This window comes from Mustela nigripes, chromosome 14 (genome assembly GCF_022355385.1).
Source record: "Mustela nigripes isolate SB6536 chromosome 14, MUSNIG.SB6536, whole genome shotgun sequence".
NCBI classification, from domain to species: domain Eukaryota; kingdom Metazoa; phylum Chordata; class Mammalia; order Carnivora; family Mustelidae; genus Mustela; species Mustela nigripes.
Window position 1 is genome coordinate 79,966,956 of NC_081570.1, and position 16,763 is coordinate 79,983,718.

Genomic DNA, 16,763 nt, shown 5'->3' on the forward strand with positions numbered 1-16,763 from the left:
CCAACTTAAAAGGAGTATCTGTTAATGAGGTGAGAGGTTTTAAATATTAGTGAATGAAATGAAAAACTATATTTTAGGGGCTCCTGGGTGGCTCAGTGGGTTAAAGCCTCTGCCTTCGGCTCAGGTCATGATCCCAGGGTCCTGGGATCGAGCCCCACATCAGACTCTCTGCTCCGCAGGGAACCTGCTTCCTCCTCTTTCTCTGCCTGCCTCTCTGCCTACTTGTAATCTCTGTCAAATAAATAAATAAATAAAATTTTTTTTAAAAAGCTGTATTTTAAATACTTTCAAGCTTAGATTCTTCCAAGTTCCAAAGTACCTATTTTAGTGTCTCTGTCCTCGTGTTATTCAGAATAAGCCAGCCTTTAAGGGTATAGAGAACCATTGTGGAGAGGGGCTGGTGAGGAAAGAGAGGACTGCATGGATATGAAGCCAAGTCCCTGGACAGATGCAAGACGCTGCCCTCAGCAGCCTTAGGGCAGCGGCCTGAACATACCATCGGGTGAGGAAGAAGTGGTGCTGAATGAGGAGAGTCAGGAGGAAGTACACCACCCCTTCTGCAGCCATGGCAACCAGGTTCTTCCCAATCAGGTCCCACTGGAATGGGTTTGTGGAGTGCTCCTCACCTGCGGACAGGAATGAAGTCCATTCAGCTGCCCCAGTTGCCCCCCAGAGACCTGGTCATACCGTTTGGCCCAGCTGGACCAGGCCTGATGCAAAGGAGTAAGCGACAGCTGGACCCAGGCCCCAGCTCAGTTGTTCTAGTCAGAGCAGAGAAGAGTTGGAGCCTGCTCCTGACATCTCCTATGGCTCCTCAGCCACAGAGACAGAAGCGATTGATCCCTTGTGGGCAGAAGTATACTCCCAGACCCACCAGGTGTCCCCCTGCTCTAGCCCAGGCTTCAGGTCTGGCATAGGAACTCCCCCGGCAGCCCGCCCCTGCGCAGAGGATCTGGGGCCTCGAAGGCCACCCACCAAACCGGGCGTAGACATCTGTCACGGCCTGGCTCAGCGCCAGGTCAATGAGGCCCCGGCCCAGGCAGAAGTGGGGGAAGATAATGAGCAGCTTCCTCAGCACGGCATTGAATCTGAGCAGTGTCTGAAACACAGAAAAACAGGGCAGTCAGCTGTGGGGACTGACCCTACCTGCCCCTCCTAAGCAGGGTGGGGCCTGGAGGCCCTCGTTGGGCAGGACCAGGGTGAGGCCTACAGATGGAGGGGGCCTAGCAGTCAGACTGGCCGCAGGAAGGATCTGTCACGCACATATGGAGGTTCTAGAATACTCGCAGGAGGGGCCACTAGGCAGACAGCCTGCCTGGGGAGCTGTCACGGCAGACTCACTTATACACCAGCCCTCCAAGGCATTTGCTCCTGGGAGAAGCAGCAGCTGCTGGGAGTGCAGCCCAGGCTTTTCCTCCTATGGTGCAGCTGTGAGCTGTGATGAGCTTCTGAGGCTCTTGCATCTGGTCTTAGCCCTGCTTGTGCTAGAGGGGAGAGGGGCCCTGTGTGTCTTCCGGCTCTGCTTCTCAGCTCCCACAGGACAGCTAGGTGTCTGTGGCTGTTGCCAGTAGAAAAATGGAACGGGGACTCTCTGGTGTGTGTGTTGAGTTGGGGGAACTTGTTTTCAGGTGGTCAGATGGTGGTTGCTACTTTAGCCCAACAGTGTTGGCCAGAGCCTCCCCCAAGAGGGCAGAGGCTGCCCATTAATCTGCACCCCACACCCCTGCCACTACAGCACAACTGGCTTCCTTCTGGCCCACACACCTTTGCTCACATGACCTCTCTTGCTCCCCTCTCCATGCACAGTGCTCCCCCTCCTCCCAGCACAGTGCTTTTTTGCCTTTAGGCCTTTGTGCCCCTAGCTTCTATTAATGACTCCTATTAGGAAAGAATGCTCTCTCCCCATCCAAAGATTCCAGAACTTTGGAAAGCTAGCTGGAGCAATGCCTGGGTAGCTCAGTCCATTAAATATCCAGCCCCTGGTTTTGGCTTAGGTCACGAAGTCAGGGTCTTGAGATTGAGCCCTACTTCAGGCTGTATGCATAGAGTGGAGTCTGCTTGAGATTCTCTCTCCCTTTCCCAAATAAATAAATAGAATCTTAAAAAAAAAAAAAAAACCTAGCTCAAATAATCCCTTCTCTCAAAAGCCTTTTCAGATTTCTATGTAAAATACCTACTTCTCTCTGATAGTATCTACAACACTGTCACAGGGTTAAGTACTTCTTACTTTGCCCGCTGTCCCTGCTAGCCACTGGTCTCTGAAGGATAGGGACTGGGTCCTAATTATTTTGGAGGATAGGGGCTGGGTCCTCCTTACTCAATGATTAGCTCATAGGAGGCACCTCATTATTTATTAAATGGGCTAATAAAATCCTTCTTATTCCAGGCCAGGCTCAACGGAATTTCCTCTGCATGGATTCTCCTGAGCCCTGTAGCCTAGCACTTTAGCTCATTCTTATCTGCAGTGTTTTATCTGTCTCCTTCCCTTGCTCTTCTATCACATGCTGTCTTATGGAATGCCAGGTACTACGGTTCATATTGGTTCCTAGCTTGGGGCACAGGTCCTTTCTAGACTGGCCTGGGAGTTCCTGTAGGGTAGGATAAGCAGCTCACATGGGTTTACGCCTGCACCATCATTATGTGGTGTTCACCTAGCTGATGCCTCTTGATTCGGTGGGGACAGCAGCTCTGGGACCTGGGACCTCCAGAGGCATAGCAGAATCTCTGCAGCATCTGCCTCTCTGAGGACTTACAAGAAAATAAGCAGCTTTTCTGCAGGGGAAGGGGATGTGCTCCAGAAATGTCAGCTAGACGAGTGTAGCCCTCAGCAGGGAGAGTGTTTTGAGCTTACTCTTTAATTTTTCTGAAGTAACACAATCTCTTAAGACACAGTGGGCTGTGAGCCCATGACAAACAGTTCTGAAGAGGAGCATTTTCAGTATGTCAGGAGGCTCTGTCATCAGCAGAGTCTGTGTTCTTTCCCATCCATTTCTCTGACTGTGACATAGTACATTTTTTTACAAGTCATGGGACAAATGGGGTTTTGTTGCAGGAAGTCTGACAAGGTCTGGGGAAGCATCACTCAGGAGGCCATGGGGCTGGGGGTAAGTGGAGATTGCCTGAGGTCCTCCCAGCAGGGCCCAGAGGCAGAAGTGGGGACAGGGGTCGCAGGACAGCAGTGCTGATGTGCTGGCTGGTGTGCACACTCTGAACTCAAAGACCTAGTGAGGGAGGAACAGGCTAGAGAGGCCACTGGCAGGCCTGCTGGGGCTTGAGAGTGTTCCGGGCTGGGCTGGCCAAACCCAGGCTCAGACACAGCTGGCTATGGAGGTGGGGCGCACAGACAGCCCTGGAGCTGCTGTCATTGTTTTAGGGGTTAGCCTGGCCTGCTCTTTCTGGGCCAGGAGACATCTAGGGAGCATGCACAGGACAACTGTACTTCATAGCTCAGAAAAGTGATTCACTCAGCACCGTACATTTCTAACCCTATCCTCAGAATTAAGTTTCATATAGAATAGTAAGTGTTACTCCATTACTATATGTAAAAGAAAGTAGGAGATAAAAAATTTATGCATTTGTTTATTTGTTGCCAGAACACCTAAGAAACAGAAATGCAAGGTCATCTCTGGAGAAGCAGAGCAGATGACTGGGAGTCAGGGGTAGGAAGGAGACTTCCTTGTAGGCCTTTTCGTTCCTTTGAAATCACGTCAGTGCACTCACCCATGTATGTGTGAATGTGTGTGTGTGTAGAAAAACCCAACAGTCAAAGTCACCAAGGAAATTCTGAAGGAGTAAGAAGATCTAAAAGCTTGGGATCCCAAAAGGTCATTTATAGCTTGCAAAACAAGCTCAGAAAACCATGCGACTCAGAGCACACAAATACAGTTAAATGAGCTTGCTGAAAACAGGGAAGGAAGGAAGGAATGGGGGGAGGGAGGAGGGGGGAGGGGAGAGGGAGGACGAAGAGGGAACGTGAAGGGAAGGAGGCAAGGATGGAGAGAGGGAAGGAAGAAGGGAGCCACATTCACGGATGCACCAAGGGGGCCCGGCCACAGTATTTGCTTCTGGCTCGGCTTGACCATCAGGCACGCTCTCTAATATTTTCGTGATCCAACAAGGAAGCCACAGAAGTCATGCTCACCTGGTTATTCTCAAATAATTCCAAGATGAAGGTGATGGCACTGCTGTTGATGCCGATAAACAGATTAGCACAAGACAAGGCCACGTAGGCTGTGCTGGGGATATCGAACAGGAAGGACGCGGGGTACATCATGGGAATGACTGCCCATCTGTGAGGGGAAAGGACACAATGCAGTGTGACCGAGTTGCAGTTTCTGTACCACTAGATATAATGCATTTCCCCACATGAGGGGACATGCCTGCCCTGGCGAGAGTCCCAGGATGATCAGAAAGTGGCTCCGTCCCTTGGTCTTCATTCCTCATCTTTGAAGGGAGACAGTGATTTCTTCCCTGGCTATCTCACTGGGGTTTGGTGAGGAGCAAGTGAGATGGTAGCTGTTAACATGCCTTTTACCAGGCAGAGGGGCTGTGTCTATCCACAATGCTTCCCACTCTAGTTGGGATCACCAAAGCCAAGCTGAGATCCCAGGAGGCTCATCTTCACAACTGACAGTCCTGGCTCCTGAATTCTTTATTTCTCAGAGAGATGAACAGAGAACACTGCTCCCGCAAGATTTCACTGGCCTTTGCAGGAAGGACCAGGTGTCGTTATTTCCATTTTACAGATGAGGAAACTGAGGCCCAGATGGGATAATTACTTGTCCATGAGTACATACACAGTGGGGAGTAGGCCAGGGTATAAAGTTGCATGTCCTGCTCTATGATTCTATAAGATTTAATCCCTGTGTCATCCTCTGGCCCTGGCTCAGGGGCAGCCTTTCAGCTGCAGTCTTCCATGTGCAAATAACTCTTGGCCAGTCCAGCAGGAGACACTGAGATGGACAGGTTGGCTATGGATGAATGAGAATCAGAGACGGGTGAGGGATGGGAGAATGAGGGACTCCCAGATCCTGGTCAGGCCCCAGCTGGAGTGGAAGAACATTCATTCAAGCCTCAGAAGCAGCTCCATGCATGGAGCCTGCAAGAGATTCCTGGTCGGTAGCAGCACACCCTGCGGAGGGTGCTAACCTGCCTGCCAGAAATCCTGGTTTCCTGCCAGAAGGGCACGCACCTCTCTTGGCTTCCCTTTGGGTGGCATTAGCTAATGACCCAAACAACTCACCCATACAGCATGAGCAGGGCAACAAGGGCAGGGAGATTTTCTGGAGAAGTGTAGGCTTTCTTCTGAAACCCAATGAAGATTCCCACCACCAGAGCAGCGCTCACAGCGTAATTCATCTCGAAGAGAGAAGAGGAGAACGAGACACTTAACTTCTCAGGACCTCCGTCTCCTGCTCCATAAAATGGCGGCGGGGGCAGGCTCCTCCAGCACTTATAATGGTCTGGGATTCTGACTCTATTTGTCTGAACAGCTCTTGGTCAGCCAACACACATTAAGTTGTCCCTAGGCCTCCTACTACTCCCCACACCCACCTCCCAGTGCAGAGAAGCTTCAGTCTCTATCTTTGAGAGAATGAGTTCTAAAAATCCACCTGATCTCTCTTTTCTCTTTCTAATTGGTCATGAAGTCCTACTGATTCTACTTTCTAAGCATGTCTCTTGAATACAGAAAACCTCAAAATATTTATTCTTGGCCTCATGAAGTTCAAAGAGTTGAACTATTTGAACTATTGAACAAATAGTTGAATTTCATGAGGCCTTTTATCACTTTATCTCTTTTCTTCCCTTCCTATACAATTCAGTCCTAAAGACATTAGGAAAGATAGGGAGAGGTGGGCAGCCACAGTGGCTAGCATTACCTCCCACCAGACACCCACTCTAGACTTCTATGCATGTTTCTGCTCAGGCTCAGAGATCCCTGTAGCTAGGCACATGCATGGGTCCGCCCAAAGTACAAATTCTACAATCCTCATCTTTATTAAAAAAAAAAAAAAAAGTAGAATGCAAAACCCAGCACTTTCATGCTTAAAATCCTTATCCAAAGTGAGGCCTGAGGATTCTGACTCCTCCCTGTGCGTGTGTAAGTGTTTTCTCAGGTAGATAGCATAGAGAAGAACGAATTTAGTTGTTATTGACGGTTTCTGGTTTTGTATTATTCAGTGATGACTGTGGCTAAGATCACAGAAGCTAAGATCACAGAAACCGTGTGTTTATAAGCCCTAGTATTTGTCATCATTATTCAAAACCACCATGAAGAAGTTGTTTGTGTTGGTTTCCATCATGATATCTCTTAACATAACATGAAATGGAGACTCAGGTTCATCTTAGAATGCTGGGATAAAACAAAGGATCTTGTTAGCCACAGTGTGCAGAAAACACTGGAGTTGATGTCATAATGACCCCAGCTACATTATAATTAAGCCTTTGCTGCCAATTTATTTTGACCCTGTGGTCTGTCATAAGATAACTCATCCTAACTCCTTCCTGCCCCCAATAATCCTGGTTGTGAGAGAGGTGGCAGTCTGCTATTGACTTGATAAGTAATTTTTTCTTATATTCCCTAAAGTGGTGGCTAATCTGATTTGGTGGAGATCTGGTTACTTGGGAAAGCAAAGTAAGGCCACTGGGTAGGGTTGCCAGATTTAGCCAATAAAAATGTAGGATTGCTCATTTATATTTGAATTTCAGATAAAGAACTGATTCGTTTTTTATTAAAAGTATGTATGCATACAGTATTTAGCAGGTGGGATATACTTATACTAAAATCATTATTTTACCTGAAATTTAGATTTAACTGATGTCCTATATTCAGTGACTCTACCTCAGGAGAAGTTCCATCCTTCCCCCTTAAGGGGTGGATCAGGATGTAAGGAGAGAATGTAGGATGAAGGAGCTCTCGATACTACCTCCTCAGCCCCAGATTATTCCCGGGAAAGGCAGCCTCATGTCTGAAGCTCACTAATTATTCACTGGGTCAGAAGGTCCCTTGGGGCAGGGCAAGCAAAGCCCCAACTCAGTAGCTGTTAAGTTGGGCCCCACATCATTCCCTGGCTTGGGGCTCCTAATTCTGTGCCTTTCCAAGAAACAGCGAACACACAAGGCCCTCATCACAGCACCTGGCAACAGCCCACCCCACTCGGTCCCCTCAGTCAAACCAGACAAATACCTGCCCACCGTGAGCCCACGGAAGCAATGACCTGATACTTACAATGTCCCAGAGGAAATTGGTCAGCCAGTAGGTGGTGGGGCTCACTCCGCTGACAAATTGGAGGTGCTTGGCTTTGTTTACCCTCTCCTGGATCAAATAAAGGACAAAGCTGGCTGGGACGAAGGACATGGCAAAAATCACACAGATGGCAACCACAGCATCCACCGAAGTGGTCAGCCTGCAGGAGGATGAGAGACACGGTGAGAGAGAGGGGAAGGAGGAGCAGAAGCTGGAGAAGGACAAAGTTAGGCTCAGGCTCAGTTAGCCTTACCCAGCTCCAGGAAATCGCCTCCAGAATCCCCTGGAAGCTTGTTGTTTCACTCAGTTGTGCTAGTCAAACTGGGTCAAGGTTACGTGGATATCTGTGGCTTTCCTATTCCATGATACTACTGAATACTAATATTAATGTTAATATCAAACATTTTTCATGTTAATATAATAATCTAAACAAATTTTGTTACCTTTTCTAATTATTTGTTGGTATACAGAAATGGATTCTTATATTAATCTCATATACTACAATGTTCTTATTACTTCTCATAATTTGTCTGTAGATAAGTCCTGGGTTTTCTGTTTAGGCAGAATATGGTCTGCAAAATCCTGTTCAATCACACTTTCAAGAAACGTATTACAACAGGGGGAAATATTCATAATGTAAATTTAAGTGAAAAGAGAATGGGCCAGTCAGATAGGAGCTTGGTTCTCTTCACTCTCTCCTGGATCTCTGAGAAAGCGAGTGGCTAAGGCGGCAGGTTGGCTGAGTCCCACCTGCACGTCACGTAGGAGCGGGGCGCTGGCCCCGGACAGTGCCTGCACAGAGAGCGGAGCACTTCCTACTAATTCCCATGAGGCACCGCGTGTGTCAGGCACAGCCCTGCTGAAACTACAAAGGGCACAATCCACACGTGCAGGAAGGAGAGCATAAATAACCGGAAGGAAACACAAAATGTTTAGAGGCAAGACCTTAAACTGTGTGTGGAAGGCCGTAGAAAATAAGTTTTTAAAAACTCTGTTCTATACACTTTATTTAACAATCATACACTCTTTTATGTACTGTTTTTATAACCACAGAAGACTTATTTTTTATTTCAGATTCAAGAGGCTGGGCTGCAGATGCAGAAACCTCGGCTGAGTGAGGACTGGCATTGGACAGACTATTCTTCCTCAGTTGAGGGCCCTCAGAGGGTGTCCAAAGGAAGGCCCCAGGGGACCAGGGCCCAAGTTTTAGCCAATGACACGGAACATTCGGGGCGAGTGTTGAGGGCACTGAATTCACTAGGATAGGAACATGAGGACCCTCACAGTCTCCCAGAAGTTTGCACTCACGAAGCCCTCCTCACTGAATATAGACCCCGAATGGCACACACATACTACAGATTGCCTGGGACTGGCATCTTTCACTGCCTGAAGCTATGCAGTGAAAACCCAAGCTGGAGGAAGGCAAGAATCTGTTGACGTCTTGAAAGCCTGGCCATCTGAGGGAAATTCCTGGAATCTAAGATGATTATTCCAGGAGAGGAAAGATTGGCTCCACTTTCCTAGTTCCCGGCAGTCACTTTGCAAACTGGTAAGGAGAGTATTTGTGCAAGCTCCGGGAGGAACTTGGTATTAAGAGCCAAAAGGGAAGAGAACCAAATCTATGCTTACTTTCCAAATAAATATGAAGAGAAAAAATGGCCAAGCTGATCGGTACATGAGGCACTTGAAAGTCTCATGTTCGTGTGTGCCTGATTTAACAACCTTGCTATCCTGCCCAGCAGCTCACGTTAGTGAGAATCCTCTTGGGGTGTCTCAAGAGGGGAGAGGGCTACGGGCGAGCTGGGAGGCTGGGGGCCGCGGCAGCTTACACTGTGATCTCTGAGAGCTGTTCCTTGGTCAAGTTCAGGGGCTGGCTGATGACGGTGATGCCGTACTCCTCGGGGTTCTTGTCCTTGTGCAGGCTGGTCCGTAAGATGGCGTTGTGGGCCACATTGAGAAAGCTCACCAGGGCATGCCAGCCTTTGTTGTTAAACCACACCTACAGAGCAGAGATGGGCTTTGTTAGGCTGTGCGACAGCTGTTTAAAGAAAAAATGAGCTGCAGGAGAAAGAATGTGAGGAGGAAGGGTTTGGCAGCTGGAAGACATTCCCGGCTAGATTTCAACAGGAGGAGGGATGGAATGTAATTAAGCTGGAGAAATAAAACTAAAATAACCAGCTCACGTGAATTTTTAGCTCTAGGGCAGGTTGCAGGACCAGTACCTTAATGTTGTCTTCAGTTTCTAGATGTTTAAGGAAAGCAGGCATTTCTTTAGAGGCCTCTCTGGTGATAGGGCCCTAGAAAACAGCCCAAGGGTTTTTTTTCTCCACTTAATACTCATGATTATTTGTTTCATGATAACCAGCACATCAAAAGTTCTACCTAAATCTCCAGGCTGTTTACATACCCTGCTCACATTCATCATCTGGCCCAGGTGGCTTAAAAATTCAACCAGGGCTTCCCCAGTGATGGGAAGAACTGGGAGCTTTCCTCCAATGGAAATTCCTCCGTACCTGACAAGGGAACAAGAAGTCCTCAAGTCGGGGCCCCGAACCATGCTTGTGGTGCTTCATACCTGTCGAAAGCTCTCTTGGGTTCTGCAGGGCAGTGTGTACTTTGGGGGAATTGTCCGGACTAGTCAGTAACACAGCTCCACTTTACAAACTAGCTATCAATGCCTTCTGGTTGCCTCCAGGGTAAGTCCCAAACTTTACTGAGTTTGGTCTCTGCCCCCTTCTCCAGTGTCGCCCCTCTCATGCCTTCCCTCAAGCAGCATAAGCCAGCCATGTCAGATCACTTCCAGAGCCCCCGCTGGTCCAGGCTGCCTTGGTATCTCTGCCAATGTGGGGCTGCTAGCTCCCCAGGAGTGCCTTGCCCTTTTCTGAGCACCTGGCCTGCTCGGGCTCATCTGTCATATGTCATCTTCTTTCTGAGGTCTTCCCTGACTCTACCTGCACCCCAACCAAGGGTTCCTTTTTGGTGCCATTCCTGTGCTTTGCAGATCCCCTGCCCTAACTCTGCTGTTCGAACCTGAACAGGGGTCCTAGTGTTGGATCTCTCCTGCTCTCCCCCATCTTTCACACTGCTTGGCAGTCTGAAGTGATCATTCTCAAACAACAATCTGGGCCTGTCACTCTTGGGTGTAAAGCCCTGCAGTGGCAGGATAAAAGCTAAACTCCTTGACAGAACAAAATTAATCTGCTGCTTAGGCAAGGCAGAGGAGGGGAACTTTATTTCTCAGGGACTCAAACTGCCCCACGCCCTCATTTCTGCTTCAACTGAGGCCCCACATTTCCCTCTAGGGAGCAATTCTAAAGGCTGGATTTCCATTTCATGGTTTAAAATCCACCTAGGAAATCAAGTTAATATCAGCTCTGCATTCATTCTAGAGGCCCTATTGCTGAGGGACTATGGGAGGTCAGCTCACTCTTAGAATATTCCTCCAAGCCTCTGAAACCACTTGAGATTCGAGAATGCCCCAGGAATGGGGTGAGTCTGGGGCTGGTTTGGACTCCCTGAGGCTCAAGAGGGATGGGCCACAGAGTGGCAGGGCTTAGGTTACAGGTCCTGTCACTGCAGTTCTCCACTGTTACCCTTGTGAGGTTTTAGAACCCCCTCCGAGTGGGAATGCTCTGAACACCTCTTAAGGGAACACCACCTCCCCTATATATTCTCCAAGGAGATCTACTGCTTAGCCACATAGCCTTCAGGACATGATTTGCGATTTCCTGAGTACGTATTGAACAGCCCATGTGGCTCCAGGTGTGGTTTTTTTTTTTTTTTAATGTGCAGTTATTTTAAATGGATCAATCTGAGATCTTAATTTCTTACAAAAGTAGTTTCTTACCTCTGTTCGTTGACCCAGAATTTGCTCTTCAAGCTAAAAGCCAAAACAAATTATACAATGAGTCCCCTAAGGAAGGCGGTAGTGTTAACTTTCTTTCCAAACACTTACTGGGGCCGCTCCGGCTAGCGGCTAGCGTTGAGGCGGGGGCAGTTTTGCATTTCCTGGTATCCAAACAAGGGGGAAGCCTCCAGGCCCAGAGGCGGAGCCCAAGTGCACATGCGGAGGAAGGACTATGCTCCAAGTCATATCCTGCATTCTGGGCTTTCTGGGTGGTCCTGTGGTCAGGTCATTTGTCAGACCATCTGGACCCAGAAAATGGGGCCACCACTATATCAGTGTGGAGAGAAAGCTGCAGCCCTCCCATCTTCCACCCTGCACAAACAAGACTCCAATATCAATCACCTGTACACTAAGGAGAAGTGCTGACTTAGTCCACGCCCAAAGTTAAGAGACTGGCTTCCAGCCAGTCAGGGGTAAAATGACAAGTAATGAGCAGATGCCAATTTTAGACCTCACAGTTCAGGCCCTGTCAGCGATCACGGTCATCAAGCACAGAATTCCATATTGCAAATTTACTGCTGAGAGCAAAGTTTGGGATGGTTGTGGTTTTATTGCATTATTGAATAAATACTATGCACACTGCTCTTATTCTTGTGCTTGGATGGTGTTTTTTCATTTTGCTCGTGCTGGCTTGGCACTGCCTTCTCAACAGCAGCTCTCCCCACTGGCAGCGTGTTCTAGTTAACCGAGTCGGCTTAGCCTTTGTTCAGGGCCTGGCAGAGGAAGCAACTGAAAGGACTATGACAATTAGATAGTATGTGCTTTATTATGAGGCCCCAGAGCACACGGGGACTGAATCAGGGTTCCCCAAGGCTCCCTTTCTAGAGCATGCTCTTGCCAAACTCTGACAGCGGCAGCTGACACTGCCCATCCCCCGCTGGGGCCAGAGAGGAGCAGCTGCAGAGCTGACAAAAGGGGGCGCTCACAGAAGAACTCAGGGGCACACTAAAGGGCAGGGACCCAGTGAAGGGTTTATAGCTAGGGCGCCACAAGGTGACCCAAACTTGGCCAACCTGTGGCCTTCCTCACAGGCTGCCATCCCACACTGCTTTTTTTCTATGTTGGTCGGATTTGCTTCTTTCTCCCTTGCTTCTCTCCTTTTCTCTCTTTTTTCTCCTTTACTCTCCCCTCAAAATGTCTCTCATTCTGACTAGTTAAAACATGAGGCTGCATTGCTGGGTGCATTGTGGGCTTTCTTATTTTATTTTTAATGGTGCATGGGTTAAACTTAAAACTATTTGGCCTCGATAAAATGAAAAATGACAACAAAACTAATTTTAAGTTGCATTTTTACTTATGTATGTCTCAATTGCTTTTTTGGGTAAATCAGGAAAAATAAAATTTCACTGCCCTGATTGTCAATAAGCTGTGAGAATAAATTATCTTCTGTCTCTAGTTAGTACTTCCTACAGGGAGCCAGCTTGTAAATTATGAAAGAATCTCTTCTTACCTGCTTCGTATAAGAGAAGGATATGTTTTTACCAAGAAGTCAGAGATGTTCCTGTTCGTAAGGTCTTGTAGAACTTCAGTGCTGCGCTGTATTCTCTGAGGCAACGAGACATCTATGTTAGTCACCTTGGAATCTGTGGCTTGTTCTCTAAAAATTATTTATGGACTCAGCTGCTGGGAAGACACTAAATAAAGCACTGGCATATTCCTAATTCCCACATTAAAGATGTGGAGCCATCTTGGATCCCTCTCTTTTCTCCAATCCATTGACAAGATAGGATAGTTGCAACTCCAAAGTGAATCTCCATTCCATCCCCACTGCTCCAGGTCCAGAATACCACTTTAGTCCAAGCCTCCACTCGGACCTCACCTGGACGTTGATAGAAACTTTCAGACTGGCCTCCCTTATTCTGCCCTGGCCCTCTAAAATCCATTTTCCACCCAGCAGCCAGACTGAGCTTTAAAAATGTAGATCAGAATACCCCAGTCCTTGGTTTCCCCATTCCAATAAACCCTAGGTTCCTCTGAGGATCATCAGCAAGGCTGATACGGTCACAGTCTGGACCTGCCCTGCTCTCTGAGCCCTTTGGCCACCCCTCTCCTTACTCTTCACCTTCCCCACCTTTTCTCTTTGCTTCTTCCCTGTACACCCCTCATTCCTGAGGGAGCTCTGCCCTTGGCCGTGCCCCTCTGCCTGCATTGCTCTGCCCAGACAACTTCGCATGGATAGTTCATCATCATTCAAGTTATCGGCCTACATTTTACTCCTCAGGGAAGTATTTTCTATTTCTAGTCACTCTCTATCATAACCTGCTGCTGCAATATCTTCGCATCTGCATCTCTATCTCACATTCTCCTTCCAATTCATCCGCTTCCTTGTTTTTAATCTGTTACCTCTCTGTGTGATATCAATTCTAAGAGAGCAGGGACTTTCTAGTACCTGGAATGTACCTGGAATGTAGGTGAAACAATAAATTTCTGACAGGGATGAAGGAATTCAGGCAGTCCCTTACAATTTACAGATTGCCTTTAAAACAGATCTGAACTTGAAGCTGGTTTCACCTTTGGAAGATTCAAAAAGTGCATGAGTTTGGCCACCAGGTGGCAGTATTACTTTAAATTTGGGTCTACACAGTGTTGGTGCAGTTCTGGTCAGTCAAGAACCTGGGGTGTCAAGGGCACAACTCAGAGTAGCTAAAGGTATTTCTGGTGAAATTAAAAACACATCACACATACCATCACATACCATTCTTTTTGTTCTTATACACTTTCTGCCTCTCCCACACCTTTCCCATTTGACTTCTCTTCAATTTACTTTCTTCACTTGGTTCCTCCAATGCTAGGAGAACTAGCATCTACTGAATGCTTACTGTGTGTCAGGCGCTTTGTTAAATGCTCTATATTCATTGTCTCCCTTAATCATTATACTCTTAGGGAAAAACTGTTGCTTTAATTTACAGTCAGAGAAACCGAGGTCGAGAGAGCTCAGCTAACTTGCACCTGGTCACAGAAGTGACCTGTGGGTTGAGCTAGGATTTGAGCTAGGATTGAGCTAGGATTTGAACCTACATTGGTCTGTCTCCCTAGCCCCGCTCTTTTCACTCTATCACCTGCTTCTTAAGCTAAGAATGGCACCCGGGGGACCTGCCATGCTACCCTGGTAGAAACTAGGCTGGGAGAGTTGCTGGTGTCTGGTAATTTGCGATAAATTATTTTCTAAAAATTCTACCAAATAAAAGACTCCTACAACTTGATCTCTGTGTATTCTAGAAGTCAGGAATGGAGCAGTTCCACATCAGGACCTGCCACCATTCAAAGACTGTTAGGACAGGAAGGAACCCTAGGGAAGACTGCATCACCACCCCCATTTTTCTGATGTGTACAATTTACTAGCTCTGAGGGAAGCCCATATGCTTTGGCTTTATTCCAGGCTGAATAGGAGAGTGTGTTTGAATGAGTGGGGTGAGTGGGACTAACTGTGAGCATGCGTGTATGTGTGTGTGTAAAAGACACACAAATACACACAGCACCTCCTGAGCTGATGCCTGAGATTCAACTTTGCTCCCAAGAGAAGCATCAGTGATAGTGAGGAAAAGCAAAAGTGATTAAAAAAAAAAAAATAGAATCACAGGACTGGCTTGCCTTTTTCCAGGACTCTGGCTATGGAGATCTGTTAAATTTTCCCACCAGGAACCAAGGACTCATTATTGAAAAGAAAAGCTCCTTAGCTAGGCAGGAAGTCTTGAAGGTAGGATCCACTGAGGAAACGAATTTCCACGTAGCTCTGCTTCGCCTTCCTCCCCTGTGTTCCCAGCCAAGGACTCTTGTGCTGTGTCCCACTGCCTGATGTATCTGAACAGAAGCAGCCGAGGTTCCCTCAGTCATCCCAGAAGAAGCAAAGCTTCCTCTTGGGGTACAGAGAATTGGAACAAGCTCCCTGATTCCCTCTTCTGAGATCTCTGTGATGCTGCAGTGGCTGAGTCGTGATTCAAAGGGAAAACGTACTGCTTGAGAAATACAAAGGTATATGCTTTTAGCAAATAAAAAAAGAGAAAGATAGGAGGATGCTCACAAACACAGACTCACTTATAGGCCAGCAGCTGTGACTGATGCTATGGCAAAATTTAGTTGTCCCCCATTATGCGCTCTGCCCTTCTGGGTATGCCATAGTAACGGACTTTTTTTTTTTTTTTTTTAATTGGGTTCAAGGCCTCCCAGAATAAAGACTACAGAGTTTCCAGTCTTTCCTGATGTTTAGTTCTGGCTAATCGTGTATAAGAGAAAGTGCAAAGTGGTAGCTTCTGGAAATCTTCCTTAAAAGATAGAGCATCAGTACACTGTGCACTCTCTTTGTCTTCTATTCCTTCTGTTCCGCTACCAGGAAAGTAGATTCTGCCAGATTGGCCAATGAGGCTAAGCCGTGTTTACCAGGGAGAAGCAACAAAACACAATGTGACAGACTGCCTGCATTAACTTTCACTTGAGAGGAATACAAACTGTGTCTTATTTTATCCACGGTCCGTTTGAGATTGTCTTCCGTCAGTTTGAAGTTGTCTTCAGTTGAGCTGAATCTACTTCTAAATAATATAGTTCCTTTACCCACATTATTTCATTGACTTTTCATGATAACACTATGAAATAAGTAGTTATCTTTAACTTATGAATGAGGAAATGGAGGCTCAGAGAGGCCAAGTAACTAGCCTGGGGCTCTCTGACACCAATGCTGGTGCTCATCCCACTAGGACAAGCTGATTATCAGGGAATTGTTCATTCACTGGCAGATCGTTAGAGAAGGCCACACAAGACCCAGTTCCATGCCAGTCAGCTGGGAGGCTTGTTAGCAACTGAAGAGAGAGGAAGACTTCTCTGACCCCTTTCACTATCTCTGATGCCCCTGGGAGAGGCTCACTGGGGTGATACATCAAGTTCAGAACTCCCAAAAGAGGGCGTCTGGGTGGCTTAGTCAGTTAAGCGGCTGTCTTCGGCTAAGGTTGTGATCCCAGCATCCTGGGATTGAGCCCCACATTGGGCTCCCTGCTCCGTGGGGACTCTGCTTCTACCTCTCTCTCTGCCTGCTCGTGATCTCTCTCTCCCTCCCTCTCTTTCTCAAATTAATAAATAAAATCTTAAATAAAAAGAACTCCCAAAAGAGGATGCTGCTCAGAGACAAATGTAGGTAACTGGCTATGTTTGTGTGTGTGCGCACACGCACGTGTATGCAAGCAAGCAGCGTATGCATGTTGGTTACACAGCGTGTGCCAAATGTCTTAATTAGGTTGTTAACAAGTATGCAAATACATATGCATTTGAAGGGACACTACATTGTTTAAAATGGAAAATATTGAAAACTCACATGTTCAATGAGAGGTTAAACAAATTAAATGAAACTATGGGACAGTATGCAGAGATTAAAAGTGATGATGTGTATATATTTATTAACATGAACATATGTTCATGATATGTTTCTAAGTGAAAACAGCAGGTTTCAAAACAGTGTTTTGAATATAAGCCTGTATAGATAAAAAGCAAATGTTATTGGTTATTTCCAATTATAGGATGATTTCTTTTCTTCGGACTTAACCATATTTTCTAATTTTTCTGTAACAAGCACACATGACTTGCATATATTTTTTCTTTTTTTAATGCTTAAAAAAAAGATTT

General features: G+C 46.9%; 1 protein-coding gene across 1 annotated transcript in view; it reads right to left on the reverse strand.

Annotated features, from left to right (window-relative positions):
- ABCA4 (ATP binding cassette subfamily A member 4) overlaps window positions 1-16,763 on the reverse strand; it is a 130,519-nt gene that overhangs the window by 20,288 nt on the left and 93,468 nt on the right. Inside the window, exons 32-41 of the mRNA XM_059375441.1 lie at window positions 12,604-12,698; window positions 11,094-11,126; window positions 9,654-9,759; window positions 9,469-9,543; window positions 9,076-9,245; window positions 7,229-7,406; window positions 5,243-5,358; window positions 4,142-4,289; window positions 976-1,099; window positions 497-626 (exon numbers count right to left, since the gene is read on the reverse strand). Of these exons, the coding sequence (XP_059231424.1) occupies window positions 497-626; window positions 976-1,099; window positions 4,142-4,289; window positions 5,243-5,358; window positions 7,229-7,406; window positions 9,076-9,245; window positions 9,469-9,543; window positions 9,654-9,759; window positions 11,094-11,126; window positions 12,604-12,698 (1,175 nt within the window). The remainder of the gene's footprint in view (window positions 1-496; window positions 627-975; window positions 1,100-4,141; window positions 4,290-5,242; window positions 5,359-7,228; window positions 7,407-9,075; window positions 9,246-9,468; window positions 9,544-9,653; window positions 9,760-11,093; window positions 11,127-12,603; window positions 12,699-16,763) is intronic.